Source organism: Gadus chalcogrammus, chromosome 23, assembly GCF_026213295.1.
Source record: "Gadus chalcogrammus isolate NIFS_2021 chromosome 23, NIFS_Gcha_1.0, whole genome shotgun sequence".
NCBI lineage: Eukaryota > Metazoa > Chordata > Actinopteri > Gadiformes > Gadidae > Gadus > Gadus chalcogrammus.
The window spans coordinates 18,759,887-18,773,142 of NC_079434.1; the positions used below are offsets into that span (position 1 = coordinate 18,759,887).

At 44.0% G+C, this 13,256-nt stretch overlaps 1 protein-coding gene and 1 long non-coding RNA gene across 3 annotated transcripts in view; one reads left to right on the forward strand and one right to left on the reverse strand.

The window, feature by feature from the left end:
* Window positions 1–1,600: 1,600 nt before the first annotated feature.
* On the reverse strand, window positions 1,601–6,121 carry LOC130377470 (uncharacterized). The gene is made up of 4 exons (XR_008894184.1): window positions 5,478–6,121; window positions 2,245–2,410; window positions 1,851–1,951; window positions 1,601–1,669 (listed from the first exon to the last, which is right to left on the reverse strand). It is a non-coding gene; the product is annotated as an uncharacterized LOC130377470 (long non-coding RNA).
* LOC130377407 (NACHT, LRR and PYD domains-containing protein 12-like) overlaps window positions 5,705–13,256 on the forward strand; it is a 39,843-nt gene continuing 32,291 nt past the window's right edge. The window contains exons 1-6 of one of the 2 annotated variants that reach the window (XM_056584521.1): window positions 5,705–6,055; window positions 6,734–6,830; window positions 6,945–7,061; window positions 7,136–7,249; window positions 7,327–7,440; window positions 7,643–7,712. In XM_056584521.1, the coding sequence (XP_056440496.1) occupies window positions 6,748–6,830; window positions 6,945–7,061; window positions 7,136–7,249; window positions 7,327–7,440; window positions 7,643–7,712 (498 nt within the window). In that variant the 5' untranslated portion in view covers window positions 5,705–6,055; window positions 6,734–6,747. The remainder of the gene's footprint in view (window positions 6,056–6,733; window positions 6,831–6,944; window positions 7,062–7,135; window positions 7,250–7,326; window positions 7,441–7,642; window positions 7,713–13,256) is intronic. The other variant, XM_056584522.1, reaches the window with a different exon arrangement.

A 13,256-nucleotide genomic window follows, 5' to 3' on the forward strand; every position in this document is an offset into this window, starting at 1 on the left:
TTCTACATGTTTGGTGCGGTTCATTTGATTGTCCTTTCACTTGGTTAGTGTCAAGCTAAACTCCTGCAATACATTTAATATACATGATTGTTATTCAGCAATGTTCACATAATCCATTTTGTAAAAATATGAAACCTCCATATTACTACTAAATTCAAGCCTATTCATGTATTTAACAATGTAAATACTGCCCCGCAGGCCATTCTCTGCTACTACAATGCAAATGTTGATTTCCTGAGTGGTAGAGACATTCCTGGGGCACGGTCACAACATATAGTGGAGAATCGACAGAGTACTCGACCAAGCTACGGACCATTTTTTGAGTGAACGCCAGCCTCCAAAGCAGCCTCGACACAGCCGGAGACGAGGCAGCCGGAGACGACGCAGCGGGCGACGCCGGCAGCGGGAGCAGCTCCTCTTCAGGCAGGGCCGCCGCTCCAACACGAGGCCCCGAGGCTTCATCGAAGGGTGGAGGAGTGTGGCAACCCGGATCCGGCCCAGCGCCCCTGGAAGCAGTCTACCCCCAGATGCCGCCATTGAGGGCGTTGGAGCGGGGGCCAATTAACTAAATGCAGAGCACCTGAGGAACAGGTGGAGAAGCAGGGCTTGAATAGCCTGCTTCTCCACTCAATCAGGGCTCTCTCAGCCATGTGGCTCGGGCAAGGAGAGACTGGACCTCGTGGGATAGGACCGTCGATTCCTCCCAGGTTTCTCGTTTCTCGACTTTTTGGATTAAACAGGCCTTTTTGCCCAGTAAAGTTGTGTCCGGTTTGGGGAGGAGGCGGTTCACTGGAGAAGGCGGGTTGCCAGAATATACAGTACATCGTTTTTCAAAAAGTCTTTGAAAATGGCTGATTACAACTTTATAGGCCTAATACAAATAAAATGATCAATATTAATACATAACAATTGGTGTAATCCGTTGGAGATGGTTTTCTTTTAAATCTGTGTAGAAGACAATTCCACTGACGGTACAGTAAGATAATGGACGCATGTTACAACTCATCCATTCATTGCCTTAAAGATGAATTTAAGTTTCACGACTTCTAATAAATGTCAAAGTAAAAGAAAATAGTGGGATCATAAGGATGACAAATGTAAACGCTTTTCAAGAGACCAAACAGAAATCGTGTATTTAGTCAGAAAACGTTTCATTCCCATTAATCCAGATACATGTTTCTTTGCTCTTGGACGTGTGCTCTGTGGTGTGTCACCAAGGTCGTCCATGTTGTTGTGGGGCTGAAGTTGCCTCGGTTGTACCCATCACATTGTCTGTTTGACCTTTTCAAAGTCTTTCTCTGTTGCAGAATAAAAACATCCTCCCAGTCCATCTCAGATGAAGACACCGGGCAACATAGCAGCAGACTCTAATCCCAGCAGAGGACTCAGAGGTCAGAATCAGCCCCTACAGACCACACCTACTCACCTTTTACACACCTCAGCCTCACTCCTGAAGCTGGTCAGTCCCTCCTACAAAGCACCCCCCCCCCCCCCCATTCTACTGTTACACCCCTAAATTACAACGTAAACAAGGTTCCTGGCACCAGCGACCACGGTCTTACCCTGCTGTGTGGTTGAATTCGTTATCTCACCCCTCCTCAGGAACGACTTCCTGAGGAGAGGGTTCAGTACTTTGGTTGTTTAAGCTCCTTCCTCGTCCTTCTTTGGCCTAGGAGTAACAAAAATGTTATATTAATAATAGCTTCATAATCCTATTTGTAAAACTACACAGTCCCACATCACTCATAAATAACCCAGAAGTAACCTCCCCACCTTTCTCAAGAAATTCTATAAAAATTAAAATGTGTAGTAAACATGTTATTAATGAATGCTGAAAGTAGTAGTTTTACCTTTATCGGTTATATGATGTATAAACTGTTGATGGCGATGATTAAAATGATAACGGGATCCACGACTCCTAAAATGATCCCAACTGTGCTAGAAGATCCCTCTGAACAGAAAAAGAGAATGTTGCTTATTCTTTCAATAATAATAATAATAATAATAACACTCATTATAACAATGACTGCAATACACATCCTAATACCTTCACATTAAACATGTTTCAATCACATTGTCTAAGGTGGCTCCTCAGTTACTGGTCCAGTTAACCTGGTTCAGTAAAGCAGACAATGGAGACCTTTGCCTTACCCCCCCATGTGTTGTAAACAGAATGTCGCTTTTTCCCACCACAGGTGTTTTAGCATCACACAGATTGCTTTTGTATTTATACCAAGAGCCTACCTTCATTAGGGTCTTCCAATATCTTCAGTTCAATGTGGGTTACGTCTTCTTCGTCTGCGTACCTGAGAGTACACCTGTACGTCCCTTCAATCTGGGCTGATGAGGTCACGTACAGCCGGAGGCTGCCTGATTCAGACAGGTGGTCCTTTACTGCATGTCTTCCCTCCTAGCATAATGTTAATAAACAACTCAGTGGATCAACTGAACGTTCTCGTATGTCTCCATTCACCCCTTCATCAGTGTGGAGGGAGGATATTACCACACAAACAACAATGGAGTCTCCATTCACCCCTTCATCAGTGTTTGGAAAGGATATAACCACACACACAACAGTGGAGTCCGACTTTTTTAACCACACACACAAAAAAACTATAAGTAATCTGGGGAAAAATATACAAACACACACTCACATACACACATACAATAGATAAATATTGTAAATAAGAAACTGTTCTTAATGTTTTATCTGGAAAAATAAAGGTTAAAAAAAAGAATAAACACATAAACATGCGCACATTACCGAGTTACAATTATGTTTATTTATTTAATCTAGAAATCGCTGAAGTTCCTTCCTTCATGAAACATAGATAATATAACTGTCATCAGAGTTAGTGAGAAGCTTCTACCGCTAACCCTCCAACGTGTTTCAGGACATGAGTTTAACTTATCTAAATCATCATTCAGAGTTCAAGTTATGCGAGGGCACACCATCCGCGAGGATTGATTCAACACCAGTGAGACACCAGTGGGACACCAGTAAGACACCAGTGAGACACCAGTGAGATGTTCTGCCATTCTTCCAGAATAAAGGACTGAGGCCTCCTCAGTGCTGCCCCTGCTGGCCGGACCTCCACACTGCAGTCATGTCCAGTAGATAGACGATAGCCCAGAGCAGCGGGCCGCAACCTCATTCTCACCTAGGGTTGCCAACTTTCAGAAATTAAAATAAGGGACGCCCACCACGGGCCGACTCCTGTGGGGCGGGGCGCCCGCATTAGTGGCATGTTTTATTTTGTGCTGGTGTTTTTAGTAAAGGGTTGATCAAGAAAGCAATTAGTCATACTTAAAGCTTGAAATGCTTTATTACCACATAACATTCTCTTATAAAGTGCAGTCAATTAAATCTTGAATGAAATCTCTTTGTGTGGCGTGTGCAGCAATGAACTTTTAAAATATAAACTAAATAAACTGAGAACTTCATGTTACTTTTTAAGTGCATAACTATAGGGACTCTCTTTGAAAAATTTTACAAAAAAAACCAGTACAAATAAACAACAAAAACACTTATAAACTTATGTAAAAAAAGAAAGTGCAAATCATTACTCCTTCCCTCAACATTACTCCTCCCCTCAAAACTGTTACTTCTTTTTCCAGGTGTACTTCTTGTTACTCCTTGCAGCACTGAGTAACTCTTTGTCTTTCAAAACGCTGTTGTAAAACTCTGAACAGGACTGCTCAAAGTTGAGAGTGATCAGGAGCTCACTTCTCATGAGCTCTGTGGAGCACCTGTTCCTGCATTCACTCCATTTGTTGGCCATTCTGGAGAAGATCCTTTCCACACATCCAGTGGATGCTGGGATGATCTAGGAAATGTATGTATATTAAAGAATAAAGGTTTTCTTTTAACAAATGTATTTATTTATTTATTAACTGTTAATCCATTAGTATGATTTGTTCTTTAAGTGGCCATATATAATATTTATATACTTCTGTATATTAAATAAATGGTCGTTCATTCAACTTTTGAAACTCAACATCCTAAACATCAATCAAACCACAACAGTTTACTAAAATAGGCTCTGCCCATGCACTGCGATGTTCTGGCAAAAGCACAACCAGATAGGAAATCAATCACAACATAATGTCTCATACCGTATCAACCTCAGGAGATGATTGGGGTATGAAGAACTGTGACACTGACGCTTGGGTCTTCTGTGATCTTTCGTGTCTGCAGTGTTGCTCTCCTGTTGCATGCTGTCTGATGTCAGACAGACCACCGTGCGCCACTGAAAACACTCGCCGACATATTTTACAACTTGCCTTGTAAACATCTCCACTGACGCTGTCCAGCCAAGGATGTGCGTCTTCCCACTCACGTCCGTATTTCTGCAAGCGTTTACGCTTTTGAGGACGTGGTGGAGTACCGGGTGTAGTGGGCATTTTTAAAAGGCGCGGGTTTTGTGAGCAGCGCCGGTGTGTGGTGTCTGTCGCTAGGCAACCGTGACCACCACACGCATGCGCATACACACAGATGACCGGAGCGGGTCTTGCGTAGATCCCGCCGCGACAATTTTGCTGACCGTAGTACCGTATTCCCTGTGTTTTGTTTTGATCATTGTTAGATTTAGTATTTGTGTGTGTGACAGACATGTGTATTGGAGATTTATGGAAATACGGAACAAATTACGTCCCGTATTGGTTCAATACGGGACGCAACATTTAATTGCCAAATAAGGGACGATTCCGTATTTTACGGGACGGTTGGCAACCCTCACCGCTCCCCTGATCCTCACCCCCTGAGAGGGTCCTAAACGCTGGGCCTTCTCTTTAGTCCTGGGGGGCTCTCCCTCACAGCAGAGGGCTCCTAAACGCTGGGCCTTCTCTTTAGTCCTGGGGGGCTCTCCCTCACAGCAGAGGACTCCTAAACGCTGGGGCTTCTCTTTAGTCCTGGGGGGCTCTCCCTCACAGCAGAGGGGCTGCTTCAAACCGTCTGACTGATTGACCTCTGTTCAGGATGGTGAGCCCCCCCCCCCCCCCCCCTTCAAGCGCCCCTAACTGGGCTCCTAATGGCTGCTGTTGATTCTGCTTTAGTTTTGTTTGTTTAATTATTCTTATCGATTAAACAAAGTTCCGTTCTGTACGCAACAAAAGGTTGTTTGTGCTTTAACCAAGTACGACCCCTAGAGGGCAGTGTATCTAGTGTTGATTGGGTGTAGAGATGACACAGTCGGCATGGAAACGAAACACCTCTAACGTTGGGATTCATTCATTGGTTGAAGACGGAAGGAGGAATGAAGGAAACAATTAAATGAATCCAATATAATACGTCTGTAAATAAACAGATGTAGGGAATCAGAGTATTGTTACTCCTGGGGGCGCAGCGCCACACTCAGCACTCAGTGAACTCCCCCGCTATTTTTCAAAACCCAGGTACTACCAGCCAAGTTCTTACCATGCAACATGCGAGTTGAATATCAACTAGCCTTGAATTAGCCTCAGAGGTAATAACTTACTTCCGGGTCTGTCCTGTCCCTGGTTTGATCCGAGGTGTTTCCGACAGCGTGTTTTTGGGGTTGTTGCCTTTTATGTCCCTTAACTCAGAAGTTTTCAAAATAAAAGTGTTTCCTAAGCTTCTCTTTTTTTCCAGTTGTAGTTTGATACTCTGAGAGTCCCAGGATTTCCCCACAGACGATATAAAGTAGGCTACAGCACTACTATACGTTGACTTTGTATGGAGTCGAACGCGCCCGTCGCCTGGAACGCGTCTATACGTTGACTTTGTATGGAAGTTGCGCCGCCCCTTCGCTTTTGGTGTGAACGCGCCATTACTTTAGTTTCACTATTCACATAAACGATGTGACGCAGTTAGCTGTGATTCAAAGCTCTTCCTCTTTCTGATCTGTCTGCCATAAGGACCCAAGCAGCTCAATCTTTACTTTCAGAACCTTTGTTAATGTTCTGTCTCGCTTCTAAACACTTCTCTGTTATTTGGTGAACACCTAAATCTCTTTATTCTCTCCTTTCCTTGCATTTGTTATTCTATATTTCCATTCAACACGGGCAGCACACGTTTCGTCACGGAAAAGATAAGGTACCGTTTCCTGAATTCCTGTTTTCTTACCAGATGTATTCTAACTATATTAATTTATTCTTACTAAATTAATCTGTTTCCAGTCCAAGCTGATTGTATCCATGTTTGTGGTGTAAAATAGGTTTAATGGAGGAGTATGCGTCAGGACATCAGTAACTAGTTTTACCGTGTTGAGGGCGATTATATACGGATCCTTCCTTGTATTGTGGACTTTTATTCTGTAGGGAGGTCAGAACGGTCAGAGTTTCATTGGTAACAGTTAAGAATTGATGGTTTGGAAGTGTCGGATCTAAAGGTAAATAAATAATTGGCCATAATTAAATGAACGTGTTAGAAGCTGTGTGTGTGTGTGTGTGTGTGTGTGTGTGTGTGTGTGTGTGTGTGTGTGTGTGTGTGTGTGTGTGTGTGTGTGTGTGTGTGTGTGTGTGTGTGTGTGTGTGTGCGTGTGATCTAGATTCGAGAAGACAGAGCATGATTAGAATGTAGCTCTAGACGGAGAGAGTGATAGAGTTTGTGATCTTGACATAGGTTGAGATAGAGTGTGTAGTTCTAGACTGTGGGACAGATAGTGTGTGTGTGTCAGACAGAAGGAAGATAGGAAGTCTTCACTGAAGTCATTTCATGTTTGGTACTTAAAGAGAATCCAGAGAAACAATATGGCATTGTGTTTGTGTCCAGGTCTCCAGTCTACTATGGATGAGGAGAGAGAGGAGGGGGCTCCTACCTCTAAAACCACCCTGTCTGGGGAACATGGCCGCCAGAACAAAGCTAAGAGGTAAGAAGAGGATCTCTCTGTCTGTGACTGTTGTCCTTCTCAGAGCTCAGCACTGATATCTCATGACTCCATCATCAGTCTTAATAAAAGCTGTGTGTATGTGTTGTGTTGAAGCCCAGAGCAGCGGGAGAGAGCAGACTCCCCTGGACCCAGCTGTGTCTCCTTGAAGAGTGACCGGTCTATGGATTATCCTTCTAACTTTAGAGATGGAAATCAGTCTATTGAGAAGAGGTGAGGATTTATCAGATATTATACAACTATATCTATCAGACATCTTTTAATCCTGGTTCTTGTTTTTCTATAAGATTCCAGCAGGAGAGAGCAGACTCCCCTGGACCCAGCTGTGTCTCCTTGAAGAGCGACCGCTCTATGGGTCATCCTCCTAGACTTAAAGATGGACGCTCCTCCAGAGAGGAAGGGTAAGGATTTGTCAAAGATTATAAAACGACAGCATCGATCAAACATCCATAAATCCTGGTTCTTGTTTTTCTATAAGAGTCCAGAAGGAGAGAGCGGACTCCCCTGGACCCAGCTGTGTCTCCTTGAAGAGCAACTGGTCTATGGATTATCCTCCTGACCTTAAAGATGGACGCCCCTCCAGAGAGGAGAGGTAGGAGTTTCCAACAAACTAGTAGTTTTACTGACTGATATTTACAATCAGGTTTGTATTAAAAAGATACTGTGTGTGTGTGTGTGTGTGTGTGTGTGTGTGTGTGTGTGTGTGTGTGTGTGTGTGTGTGTGTGTGTGTGTGTGTGTGTGTGTGTGTGTGTGTGTGTGTGTGTGTGTGTGTGTGTGCACGCTGTCTCCACAGGCGACCACAGGAGAGGTCAAAGGTTACCAGTGCTCAGTCTGTACAGCAGCATCAAGCAGAGCTGATCAAGGTGTGTAAATGAAACAAGACATTTGACTTCAGCTCTAAACAGGGGCGCCGTAAAGGGAGGGGGGGGGGGGGGGGAATTCATCATAATCAAGTTAATATATTTAGTGTGAAAATGTTATCTAAAAAACGTAGCAATTTAAACAAACAAGGGGTTTGTTCCTCCATGTTTGGCTAAATGTTCAGTATAGTCCATATATTCCACCTCTCTCTCTTTATTGCATGGTTCAGTCTTGCGTGGATCCAGTTTTCAGCACAGAGTCTTCCACTCGGTCAGCTTACAAGCAGAACAGACGGAGAACAGACTGTCAGTAGTTTGACACGTCGTCGTTGAGGTAGAAGTCGTGGTATCAGAAACAGAGAGCTGAGAGGGAGGAAAAGGGCCAACAGTTTATACAAACAAAGGTTTTTATTTATTTACCTTCCTTCCCTATCAATCAAATAGTTCTTCATAAAACATGAAATTCATAAATATGAATCAATAAATGAGGGAGACAGGTGGATGACCCGGGAAGTCTGTTTATTTAGGCCTTCACTCATTTTCTTCTACTTATCAACTATACAGCCAGGGTAGGTCTGTGAATACTGACCCCTAGTGGTGAAAAGTAATAGCGGAGTATGAAGACAGTCTGTGTCTTTTCTGTCCCATTTTACTGAGGTGTTTAGAGCCAGTGTAACATTACTGGAATCTGACAATCTTTGGGAACCAATTGACCAAAATGTAAAACACCCCTGAATTTCATGAATTTCTCAAGAGGAAAGCCTTTTGCCAGAACAGCAACAGCAATGAGAGATGCCACTCATGTATAGGGCTGGGATAAAATATTATTTTTTAAACGATTAATCTAGAGATTATTTTTTCGATGCACAGTTCGATTCGATTATCTCTCCATTAATTGACTAATAGCAATTTATACATGTTGATTTACATATCTGAATGAAAAAAACATGAATTCCTTAACATTGCAATACATGTTTATTGCCTTTAAATTAAAAAATAAAAGTGCAAAGTAATGCATTCTTAGAAGTCTACGTTGCATCTGCAGCTGCTCCCGGGTGGCGCCTCTTCAGGTGCTGGTGCATTTGCCGTGGTGCTAGAATGGAAAGCCGTCTCCATTTTGCAAAGACGACGTATCACGGAATCGTTTCCTTTTACATTAAAGAATTCCCATACTGTAGAGGAATGAGTGTGTGGAGCCTTGCACTTATGATAGTCTGAGGAGCCACTCGCGTTGCTACTACGCTCCGTCGCCGCCATCTTCGTTTTGGGTTTTTCGAATCGACGCGCATTTTTCGCGTCGACGTAATTTATGCGTCGACGTCATCGATGACGTCGACGCATTGTCCCAGCCTTACTCATGTACCTCTTACATTCATACATCAATGGTCAATGACAGCAGGCTTAGTATTAGGTAATTAGCAGTAGGCTACACTAGAGCTAGTCTATCAATCTATGGGTGGTCAAATGGATTTTCTAGGCTGGTGGGTGGTCTAGGTTGGAGGCCCAATATATTATTTGATAAGGCCCACAATCTCTAGTGGTGCCCCTGGCTCTACATGGGCAATAAAAGCATATTTTGTGGAGCTCCAGTTTTCCCTCTATAGACCAGGGAGACGTTAATCTAGGACAGATGCTTCTGATGTCCTCAGTTAGTTCAAAGTAAAGTTCTCCTTGATGTTTGTTCTGTTCCAGAGGGCTGAGGAGAACGCACACGCTTTTCTAGACAAGGAGCTGAAGAAGCTCTGGAGGGATCTCTTCTCAAATTACCCACAATGCTCAGAGAGTCAGAGGGAGAAGGAGGAGGAGCTGGATGATAAGAACGAGGAGCAGAGGAGGCGCGCCATAGAGGGAGTGGTAGACATCACAAAGCTCTGCCTGATGGAGATGAACCAGGAGGAACTGGCCGACAAGCTGGGCAGTGGTAAGATACTCATATATAGGTTAAATGGTTTGATCCAGATATGTAGGGTCATTGTGGGGGTATCATGTTGAATGGTTTGATCCAGATATGTAGGGTTATTGTGGGGGTATCAGCTTAAAGAATTTTAAACATTAAACGGCAGATCAACAGCAGAATAACTCAGTGGAAGAGATGCACCACTATCTTGTTATATCAGGTTAGCAAGTCACTGATACCACTGATACTCAACAACGACAGCACTACTAATAAAGTTATAAGATCCATATAAAGTAGAATTTTATAATACTTTTTTCTTTACACCAGTAATATTGCTTGGAAATATGAATGGTATGTTTCTTCTGGTTTGGGATTTAGGAGCTGTTGCGGTCCAGTGGCAACATGAACTCAAGGCTCATCTGAAGAAGAAGTTCCACTGTGTGTTTGAGGGAATCGCTAGAGCAGGAGAGCAGAGACCTCTGAATGAGATCTACACAGAGCTCTTCATCACAGAGAGAGGCAGTGGAGAGGTCAACAAGGAACATGAGGTCGGACTGATTGAAAAGGCATCCAGGAAAACAGTCAATGAGGAAACACCAATCAGATGTGAAGACATCTTTAAACCTGGACAAGATAAACCAATCAGAACAATAATGACAACCGGAGTGGCCGGCATTGGTAAAACTCTCTTAACCCACAAGTTCACTCTGGACTGGGCAGAAGGCAAAGCCAACCAAGACATAGACTTCGCATTTCTCCTCACTTTCAGAGAGCTGAATTTACTGAAAGGGAAAGAGTTTAGCTTACTGGAACTTCTTCATCAGTTTTCTGTTGAAACCAAAGAATCAGGAATCTACAGATACGACCATGACCAAGTAGTCTTCATCTTGGATGGTCTGGATGAGTGTCGACTTCCTCTGGACTTCCAGAACAACCCGATCTGGACTGATGTCACCGAACCGACCTCAGTGGACGTGCTGCTGACAAACATCATCAGGGGAGTCTTGCTTCCCTCTGCCCGCATCTGGATAACCACACGCCCTGCCGCAGCCAATCAGATCCCTGCTGAGTGTGTTGACATGGTGACCGAGGTGAGAGGGTTCACAGACCCACAGAAGGAGGAGTACTTCAGGAAGAGATTCAGAGAGGGGACAATGGCCACCACAATCATCTCTCACGTCAAGAAATCTCGAAGCCTCCACATCATGTGTCACATCCCAGTCTTCTGTTGGATCACTTCTACAGTTCTAGTGGACTTCTTCAAAACATCCCAGAGAGGAGAAGAGGTGCCCAAGACCGTGACTCAGATGTACAGCCACTTCCTGAGGGTTCAGTCCATACAGGGGGACAGGAAGTATCATGGGCGAGCTGAAACTGATCCACTCTGGAGTTCGGAGAGCAGGGAGATCATTGTTTCTCTGGGGAAACTGGCTTTTAACCAGCTGGAGAAAGGCCAGCTGATCTTCTACGAGGCAGACTTGGCAGAGTGTGACATCGATATCAGAGCAGCCTCAGTGTACTCAGGAGTGTTCACCCAGATCTTTAAAGAGGAGTGTGGACTGCACCAGGACAGGATGTTCTGCTTCGTCCATCTGAGCATCCAGGAGTTTCTGGCTGCCCTTTATGTCTTTCTGTCCTACATCAACACTGGTGTCAACCTGCTCTTAGAAGAACAGCCAACCTCCAGGGATGCTGAACTCCTCCTCCTCTATCAGAGTGCTGTGGAGAAGGCCTTACAGAGAGAGAACGGACACCTGGACTTGTTCCTCCGCTTCCTCCTGGGCCTCTCTCTAGAGACCAATCAGATGCTCCTACAAGGTCTGCTGGGACCAAGAGGAAGTAAATTACTGGGCAATCTAACTAAAAAAGATCCACCGGGACAGACAGGAACTAGGTTACAAATCAATAACCAAATAGTCCATTACATCAAGGAGAAGATAGGTGGAGATCTCTCTCAAGAGAGAAAAATCAACCTGTTCCACTGTCTGAATGAGCTGAATGACAGTTCTCTAGTGGAGGAGATCCAACAGTACCTGTCATCAGGAAGTCTCTCCACAGAATCTCTAACCTCTGCTCAGTGGTCAGCTCTGGTCTTCATCGTACTGACATCAGAAGAGCAGCTGGACGTGTTTTACCTGAAGAAATACTCGGCTTCTGACGAGGGTCTTCTGGGGCTGTTGCCATTGGTCAAAGCCTCCAAAACATCTCTGTAGGTTCACTCATAACATGTATTAAGAATACAGCACTATACATAATACTACAACATAAAAGTTATAGTAAATTACAAAACATCTCTGACGGTGGACTAAGAACATGTATCGAATGCAAACTAATTCAAGATCTAATGTATAATCAGTTGTTCAACTATCAGAAAAGTCTTATCAAACATTTAATCACGGTTCTCAACATGTTCTGTTTTTTTGTGTGAAGTCTGAATGGCTGTCAGCTGTCAGAGAGATGCTGTAAAGCTCTGGCCTCAGTTCTCAGCTCCAACTCCTCTAGTCTGAGAGAGCTCGACCTGAGTAACAATGAACTGTTGAATTCAGGAGTGAAGCTGCTCTCTGCTGGACTGGGGAGTCCACACTGTACACTGGAAACTCTCAGGTCAGTTTTACTAAGTGCAAACAGTTACACCACAAGGTTCGGTTTCAGAAGACTTTTACCTACTGCCCCCTGGTTTGAGAATCACACCTAAATGAAGTCAAACTATATCAGATAATAACTCAGTACCTTTGATGACCACATGTATTAGAGTGGTGCCATTGGACATATTACACCTTGTTGTATAATGGGATGCGAAAATGAAAAGTTTAAAAAGTAATCCCAATGTTACCATTGCAACTTACCAATTATAAACACAAAATATGATAAAAGTGCATTCCCACATTCCCCTGTTAACAGGTCAGTGGTAGTTAAACAAATGAAGTCGCAGTATTTGCCTCCATCAAAGTTTATCGGTCTAAATAAACCAGCAGCCAGACCAATGTAGACCCTGCCTTAGCTGAACCTCTGAAGCTAAGCAGGTGGGCTTGGTTAGTACTGGATGGGAGACCAACTGGTAACACTGAGCTGCTGCTGGAAGTGGTGTCGGTTGGTGGCCAGTAGGTGGCACTCTTCCCTCTGGCCAAAGCATAAATCCTGATGCCCCAGTGCAGTGACGGGGACACTGGGCTGTGGAAGGTGCCGTCCTTCAGAGGAGACGTAAAACCGAGGTCCTGACTCACTGAGGTTATTAAAGATCCCAGGGCACTTATCTCAGAAAGAGTGGGAGATTCCCGGGTCCCGGCTAAAACTGACCAACCAGGCTCATTCAATCTGGCCCCCTATTCATCCCCCTGTTTAAATCAAGCTGGTGGGTAATTGATTGATTGAAATGATTGAAATTCTTTTTTGACACATGCACAAATGTAAGCATACAAATGAACAGGTCAAAAGGATAACACATAAAAGCCCATGGGCTTATTTCCATTGTGGTCCCTTGGTGGTGCAAGCATGTATATAGGTGTATGTAAGTTTGTGTGGTAAAGATAATGTACATGACAATGGGGTCAACAAAGTAAAATATGACATTCCAATCACACATTCACGATTCATGTGTGGTGAGCGTTCTGGCGCCGATTGGCTGCCGTGCATCACCCATGTGGATGCTA